Source organism: Anopheles gambiae, chromosome X, assembly GCF_943734735.2.
Source record: "Anopheles gambiae chromosome X, idAnoGambNW_F1_1, whole genome shotgun sequence".
Lineage (NCBI taxonomy): Eukaryota > Metazoa > Arthropoda > Insecta > Diptera > Culicidae > Anopheles > Anopheles gambiae.
This window is the reverse complement of record NC_064600.1, coordinates 18158290-18166984: the sequence shown is the minus strand read 5'-3', so window position 1 is coordinate 18166984 and position 8695 is coordinate 18158290. Positions and strand designations below refer to the sequence as shown.

Genomic DNA, 8695 nt, shown 5'->3' with positions numbered 1-8695 from the left:
CGTTCATTGAGTAAACGGTGGACTGCAATGGAAAATGTCGAGCAACTGTTAAATCCAAACGTAACTGAACGCAATTCATACGCAGTTGAAAAAGATCCAAATGTAGTTGACCACGACAACCGTATTCAGCTGACAACCATACATGCTCATGGATTGCGATCCACAGCAACCGGATTCGAAATGAAGTGAGAACAGGCGTAATTCTACAAACTCGCAGTATCATTCAGTCACGCAGTGGGTGTGGCGCACAAATAAATCCTCCCATAATATACAAATAATAAATCATCAGTTAACTCACTCGTTTGCTTCCACCCTCTTCTGCATTCTGTCTTCGGTACTCATGTATAATGTTTCACCTTGATCATTTAAGATACGTTAAGATTTACATTCAGCTGCTTACTTACTCAGTAGATGATAACACGTTGACTGTTTTTCACTGTTTATGTTTACAATTTTCTTTTCGTTTCGAGAATTTCTGTGTTTTAGTGTATATTTGTCATTTCTGTATGTTCTTGTACGTGTGAATTAATAAGACTGTGAGTGTGTGTGTGTGTGTGTGTGTGTGTGTGTGTGTGTGTGTGTGTGTGTGTGTGTGTGTGTGTGTGTGTGTGTGTGTGTGTGTGTGTGTGTGTGTGTGTGTGTGTGTGTGTGTGTGTGTGTGTGTGTGTGTGTGTGTGTGTGTGTGTGTGTGTGTGTGTGTGTGTGTGTGTGTGTGTGTGTGTGTGTGTGTGTGTGTGTGTGTGTGTGTGTGTGTGTGTGTGTGTGTGTGTGTGTGTGTGTGTGTGTGTGTGTGTGTGTGTGTGTGTGTGTGTGTGTGTGTGTTTCTGTGTGGGATGTATTTTTGTGTTGTGGCGTCATAACACTATATTACAAAAAAAAATCATTATATATTGTGCAATAATGTTTTCCCTTTTTCTTATAATGCTTGTTGCTGCTCGCCGTTTCTGTTTTGCTCATTTTTATTCGCTCTTTTTTCTGTTACTGTTTTGGCTATATCTCTTATTTCGTTTACATGTGTTCTCTGTTATGCAAACTTTTCTTCATTGCTTTCTGTCTTGATTTTTTTTTGTGAGGGTTTTGTATGCCTATTCTTTTATGTAGTAACGTTTTCTTTTTGTGCCAGTAGCGCGCTTAGTTTTCTTTTCCCGCTCTCTTTCTCTTGTTTTGTTAATAAATATCTGATAAGGTAGCATTGCTTATTTTAGGTATAAGAAAACATCCTCCAAATGAACCCTTCCGCCGGTCCGGTATTGATCACACTCGCTCCCTTCTCCACATTCACACGCATACACACACATACACATAAATCGTAGCATTTCAATTACAAACAGCGGTAGATACTTAGCAATGAAAGTTTGTTAATTTGACTTACGTTTGTTTTTTTTTGTTTTTTTTTCTGCACGAACGAGTGTAGTATGTTTTGTGGTTTGGTTGTTTGTATATTTGCTTTTTTTTTCTTCTCAAAATTTCACCCCACTTTTTTTATCCTTTGGTGTTGTCCCGCTCTAAGACTTCCATCTTTTTACGTATTTTCAAAGTGGAAGTTTTTTTGTATTACACCTTCAATCGGTGTTACAGACACCTTTACACCTATCGATTTATACATGCTGACGTATGCCACACATCAATCTGTGTGCAAAAACTTGTTCAAAAGACAAAAAGGTGTTAAAACAAACAACTAAACCAACGCAAGCGGCCTTCAACTGCAAAGCTATTCTTGCAAGCGTTTTGCTAGTTCTGAAGGCTCGCCTTAGCACGTTGTGTAACCTATTCCACATAGAGTGTGTATGTTAGAAGTGTGTTGGAGTGTGTGTTATTTTTTGTTTTGTTTTGGTGCTTCCATATGCCACATGTACTAAATATACAAATTATAAGGCCTCGTATTCCCACTACCTGAACCACCACCAGGTAGTTCCCGCCGGTTGGTTCAACCCGCTGCCGGTTTCGGTTTCCTAAATGGAGCATTTGCGAACGTGCTAACCAGTGCACGCGAGTCATGTAATGTCGCTTGGTAATGTGGAACTTTTGATTTGTTTTCTCTGTTTAGTGGTTCCCCAAAAACACTTGGAGTGTGCTTTTTAAGTCCTCTGTATAACATGGCTATCAAATCGGATAGGCAGACAATTATCGTATCACATACGATAGCCAGTTATGTTGCTGAGGGACGCCGTCATTCATGCTCACAGCGCTTGCACCACCAGGCCGGCCATCTTGAAGACGATCATTAGTCTCTTGGTGTCTCTGTGTGCGTGATTGTGCGTGTTACGGTTAGCAATAGAGTCCGCTTGGAAGGCGTCTCGAAACTATGGTTGCGTGCATATAGCTCACTACTTTCATACAACCCCCGCACTACTTCATTACTACTCAAAAATGGCGCCTAGGAGGCGACGACCAGTTTCCGGGTTTCCACTTGTCAAAGCGATTGGGACGGCACAACGGTTTTTCCCAGCAACGGACGAACCATTAGAGACGGCACAATGTGTCCCCTCCCCCCACTCAACAATCAGACCGAGCCAGCGGACCAGCAGACCTCAAAACTCATTTTAAGCTGACACTGCTGCTGCTGCTGCTGCTGCTGTTGCCTTTCGCCTACCCGTCCTTTAAACTGAACGGACGAAAACGCTTTGACACGTTGACAGCTGCCGACAAGCTCTGGAAACCGTTTGGGGGATTCTCTGCCAGTGACATTTCGTGCTGTTTCGTGCTCGAAAATGTTCAGCAACCCACCGAACAAGCCCTCCGGCCGCTTGCGTAACTGCTGCCACTGCTGTTGATCGATCTTTTTTACAAACAGACACACACACATAAATACACTCCGACGTACAGATATGCAGCCGGAAAAGGTCGCTAAAGGTACTGGGTACTCGCAACAACGCGCTTCCGCACTTGCCTCAAAAAGAGCGATGGCGGGTTGAAATCATTGAAGTACGGTCAAGCTTCGCACAGCTGTCTCTATCTTTCTCACGCGCGCATACACGAACGGCATTTCTCTCGCTTTCTCTCTCACTCTTTCTCTGCCTCTCTGCATTTGGAACCATTTGCAAGGAAGTACGGAATGCAACTCGCCCTAACACGGCTGTCCACTCGATCCGAAAAAAGTTAACTGCAAAGCAATAGATCATTTAGCGTCAGTATGAAGCAGCAACGCTCTATATAGAAATGGGCAAGAGTGATTCCATCATCCCGACTAGCTAAGCCACACTCACACAGAAAAAGGAGGAGTGCGTAATAGTGCGTTTTTCCGTTTTCTTCTTCTTCTTCTTCGTCTTCTCTCTCTCTCTCTCTCTATCTCTTACTCCCCCTCTTTCTCTCTCTCTCTTTACTCTCTCTCTCTCTCTCTCTCTTTCTCTCTCTCTCTCTTTCGCAGGTACTTTCTTCCCTGGCATATTTTGCGCTGATGTTGAGCTGCATCACTAAATAAAACCACTCCACACGTGGCGAGGGTGGGCAAGATCCTGGACATTATTCATCCATCATGGCCGAAAGGGGCCCATATTTCACGCGTCGTACACTCGCCGAGTAATCTACAATCCCTGTTCCAACTCCCAAAGGAAGGCAGGGGGCACTGACAAGGGGCACAGGCAGGCCAGGAAGTGAGAGATTGAGCGAGAGAAATCAACATGCTTTGTGTTAGCACTTTTTTGTGTTAGAAACTTCTAAACTTGAAAGCGTGTTTTTGTTGTTGTTGCTTTCCACCATTCCTGGATCAACACATCAACTGCACCAGATCTACCAACTGCACCACATCGGGCTATGATGGTAACACACGCACACACAAACACACACACACACACACATACGCATGCATATAGCTCCAAGTATTCTGATTTTGGCTTGTGCTGCATTCAACTCAGCAGCACTTTCTGTTTTTTTTTATTCTGAGTTGTTTGTTTTTGTTTCACCAAGCGCACATACTCTCACACACACACATACGCGCGAGCCACAAATCAACACGTTCGCCGTAACAAAACCCATCAACATTTGTCATTAACTAAACTGTAGAAAAATATCCTATGAAACTATCTAACTCCGGCTTCGTATATTTGATCAGTTTTGTTCTAGCATTTAGTTTTTCAACTGCCACCATTGCTGCAGGATTTCCCCGTACGCTCGTTAGGGCTCTCTAAAACGCTGCTTGGAAATCGCCTGTTTTCCTTTTCTTTGTGTCTGCTATTTTTACACTCAGGCGACAGGCGATAGGATGCGGTTGCTTCTTTTTCATATTTTTTCCACACTGAGTGCCATTTTCAAACAGCAACATGTTATTGTTTCCAAGTCGCGTCAACCAAACCGATTTCAATTTGGTTGTCATTATTTTGAGACTTCGAGCGCACCAGGATACCATTTTTTCATTTTGCATTATTTCCACTGTCTCTCCTCGTTCTCTAAGCATGCCAGTCCTTGCTCTGATGTGGGCCAAGTGATTAATTATTTACATTTTACTGCTTTTTCCCTTCAATTTGACAATGTTGTGTTCATTTTCTCAACTCTGTCACCTACTTTCTCCTGCTACTGGTCATCATTTTGATGCGTTTATCGATCCGTGTTGGTTACCTTTTTTTTCTTATTTTCTTTGTTTACTTAATTTTTCTCGTATTGTTTGCCATCTTCCATGCTTGTTTTACATTGTCCTCCAATCCTTACTCTTAATAGTATGCGTAAACGTTCGCGTTAAATGCAACAGGGTAAATTGGTAAAAGTGTTGGCGCAACTTAGTCCGAAACTCAACGAGATCACTCAACAACCGAGCATAAACTGGTACGGTACTAACAAGGATAAGAAATCTCAATTTTGATTTACTTTCTTTTTACTTCTTCTCATGCGTGTTTGCGTGAATCATGGTTTATCCACACAATTCTCGACTGCTTGCTTGCATTGCTATTTTGCTCGTGATACGCGCCCAGCTGAACTTTTCTGTTTTTTTTTTCTACTTATAGTTCTTCAACTACAACTTGCATGCGCTAGTTTGTATACTGGATGTACTTACTTTGCTGCTGCTGCTGCTGCTGCTAATGCTTCTGCTGATTCTTCTGCTTCTCTCCAGCAACGAACGGAATGTGATGTGTGTGTGATGTGATTTACTTCATATACGCATGTTTGTAATTACACGAACCACCTGAAACTACCAAGCGTGACGGTGAAGAGTACAGACAACCGGGCGAGCGTAGCGTACTGTAACGAGGAAGCTGTAAAGACAAAATTTCATTCATTTAATCTCAAATAGTGAGGATGTTTGTTTCCCAAGAAAGTATTTCACACCAAATCAATTCAAACAAATCAATCAATAAACAAATGACCTAACAGACAATTTTATATAAAAGCTTGTGAATTTCGAATGACATGAATGAGTATTTATTGCCGGTTTTACTGACTTCGACTATTGAGATATATGCGCAGAAACAGCTATTTTAATTTGCACAATTGCCATTAAACAACAACTTTTTCTCAAGGACTGTTGCAATCGTCCCAAGGCGATGATATTTTTCAATGCAAAATTATCATCGTCCTGCTCCTTTCATCATCAAACCCTCAGCCAGCACTGCCAGTCACCACAACAATCCCGTCCCGCTCGCGTAGACATGCTTCCGTCACGGGAGCAGAGCATCTTCGTCCACGGACCATTCGCCATCGAGCGTTGCATTGACGGACGGTGGGTTGATTGTGTGGTAAGCGGCTGAAAGTACAGAAACGATCAAAAAGGCTCGTCAAAGCGTCTTGTAGCTGGTTCTCGCTGTCTGCAACGCCCAATAACTCTCCCTCCCGCTCTCGTCTGCCACTCTTACATCATTGTTTCCCCAAAACACAATAACAAACCTCCCATTCGCCACCCCCTACTTACACACCCTCCATTTCCACTTACCGTCCGAGCCACGCCAGTTGATCAGCTTCTGGTTGCGCAGCTCGTCCGTCGTCGGGATGTAAATGATCTGCGTCGATTCGCGCGTCGCCTGCGGGATGGCGTCGATTCGGGCGAGACACTTGAGCACCAGCTTGCCCTTCAGCTTGCCGAGCCGCTTCTCGTCGATGTAGAACCGGATCTCGAGCGTCCGCTGGCGCAGCTGGAATCCATCGTTCTCGACCGTCGACTCGTGCTGCGGCTGCAGGTAATCTGACGGAACCTTTTGGGATAAAAACGAAATAAAAGAAAAAAAAACATGGTCGAAGTGGGGGGTCAACATCTCGCTACGAGCGGGGAGTTCGCGTACCAGCCCATACTCACATTGCGATCATTGATGTACCAGTAGAGCCGGGCCGGTGGGCTTGACATATCCGACGAGCAGTTCGCGACGACAAAGTCGCCGAGCGCGTAGTTGTGCTGCACCCCGTTGTGCTGTAACCCGTTGATGATGGGATCAAACTGCGGATAGACTGTGCGGTGGAAGGGCGAGATGAAGAATGAGCCATCGTTAGTCAAGGCGGTACTTTGGCAGCGTGAAGGAATTCTTCCATCAGTCCCCCACCCCCCTCCCTAGGCCCTGTTCGAGCGCAAATTCATTACGATTATTAATTAATGGCCGCGAAGCTGCGCTTCTGCCGGGCGTGCTGGCTAATGGGGCTCCCGAGTTCCCGGATCAATCAACACGGAAACCAGGCATGGAATGCTCAAAACTTTAGCCACCAAGTGCTTTGAGTTTTGCGCCCAGGAACGAGCAAGCCATCCCGAGCAGGACGTGGTTTCGCCTTCCAAACACTAAACCACGCAATCCGCGGTAGGTCCTCAGCTGCTCGCCCAATTAATCTTACCCCCATTTCCCGCGCAGCTGCTGGACAAACAAGCACACACACACGCACACACTCACACACAGAGATACACCAAGATATCAGGCTGCATGTGGTGGTCCGCACCTTGGCGTTGGTAATGGATCGAATTAAGCTCGCCCCGTTAGCCCCGAACCACTTGATCAGGCGGGGCGCGTACGTGACCGGGCTCTTGCCTCAATGCCCCGCGTTCGCCGCTTAAGTTCCACAATTAGTCGTATCTAAAGCGATTCAGCTACAACTATAAGCGTGCTCTCGAGGGCTCTCATACACACATACACACACAGGCGCTCCTCGAACTAGTAGCGCACCACTATCACAGCTGAGCAGAGCGCCGGCGCTTACACGATAAAAGTGCAAATTGATGGCTAATTAATGTTGCTTTTGGCGTAATTAAGAATACCGCCGGAAACTTTCTAATTTTTCATAATTATCTCATGCCCGTGCCGACACGCCAAGCTGCCCAATTTAGCACTTACACACACCCACAGTCACGAGCAGCGCGCCGAAAGAGATGCACTGGTGATGGCTTGTAACGAGAAAGCGAACGGGTGCATGGGCTTTGAGTCTTGCCTCGCGTGCCGGCGGATACGACTCAGGGGCAGAAACAGGGAAAGTCAAACAGGATTTGCAAATGGTGGATCGCGGAGCTGGTGGGGCTAGTTGATCAGGTTGCGTTTTCTTCCGTTTGCAAACCCCAGTCAAGGACAGAAAAATGCCGAACAAACTTTTGTTCCCATTTTTCCAACGACTTTCGCTTACTTCCTCTCGTTCTCTTTCCATTTATTTCATCTTTATGATACACAAAGTTTCACGGTGTGCGTTTGTGGGTTAATGCAATCAATAGGTATTGGAAGGGAGGGATGCTACCATGCAAACTGATACAGCTACATTCCCGGCAACACGTTTGGCCACGTGCGTTTTCCCCGCTCTCGCATAAAGGATAATGAAACACTCGGAACGATGACTAATTTTGCTCCCTGCTACTGCCTGCAGGCCAACTGTGGCTGTGTAAAACAAAATACAAAACAAAACAAAAATCTGCCCGGTCACGGAAACCAGGCACGTGACTTTACCGGTCCACGGCTCCGTGAGCGTACGTGCGGGCGTGCGTGAGATTCGATTACTCGTCTACCGCTTACAGTGTCGGACAAATCAATAGGACCACTTAATAATGTTTTATTCACTTATCATATTTCATTACCTAAAGTGAATCAATATTTATCAAATTTGCATGAAAGCACTTTTCGGATGTTGGCTTAAAGTCTGCTTTTAAAGTTTGTTGATAAGTTAACAAACAAAAAAGTTATGATAAGAATTGTTAAAAAAACCCAAAAATCATGCGACAAAATAATAAGACCAGCAAAGAAAATTTTATTATTTTAACCATTTATCATTATTACATAACAGCTCCGGCTTTTATTTCGCAATGTGGCCAGCACATTCATTTGAAAAACTAAAGAAAATAACAAAACAGCCTTATCCTGGGCTAACTTGGCAGCATTTAATATTTGGTAGCATGCCCATTGTTCCGGATGACAGCTCACATCCTTTTAGGCATGGATTCCACCAAATCTTTGCAAGTTGATGGCGGAATGCTGTACCAAGCATTCTCTATATGCTCCCACAGTTTCTCTTTAGTTCGAGAACCTGCCGGTGGAAGCTTAGCTTTAACAATCTTCCACAGGTTCTCGATCGGATTCAGGTCAGGCGATTGTGCAGGCCAATTCATGACGTCAATTTTTTGATCAACAAACCATTTTTAACCGCTTTTGCAGTATGTTTTGGATCGTTGTTATGCATAAATTGCCATTTCAATGGCATCTCCCACTCTGCATGAGGCAACATGACAGTTTGGATGATGTTTAAGTATCGGTGTTGGTCCATGATATCTTTTATCCAAAAGAAATGGCCGGCAGCGTACCAAGAGAAACAT

The 8695-nt window shown here is 44.6% G+C and overlaps 1 protein-coding gene across 4 annotated transcripts in view; it reads right to left on the bottom strand.

Annotated features, from left to right (window-relative positions):
* Positions 1 to 749: 749 nt before the first annotated feature.
* The window catches only part of LOC4576094 (uncharacterized), a 31377-nt gene continuing 23431 nt past the window's right edge, over positions 750 to 8695 (bottom strand). For 3 of the 4 annotated variants that reach the window (XM_061647109.1, XM_061647114.1, XM_061647120.1), the window contains exons 5-7: positions 6221 to 6369; positions 5861 to 6119; positions 5209 to 5674 (exon numbers count right to left, since the gene is read on the bottom strand). In XM_061647109.1, the coding sequence (XP_061503093.1) occupies positions 5589 to 5674; positions 5861 to 6119; positions 6221 to 6369 (494 nt within the window). In that variant the 3' untranslated portion in view covers positions 5209 to 5588. Of the gene's footprint in view, positions 5187 to 5208; positions 5675 to 5860; positions 6120 to 6220; positions 6370 to 8695 lie in introns of those variants that run through there. The other variant, XM_061647123.1, reaches the window with a different exon arrangement.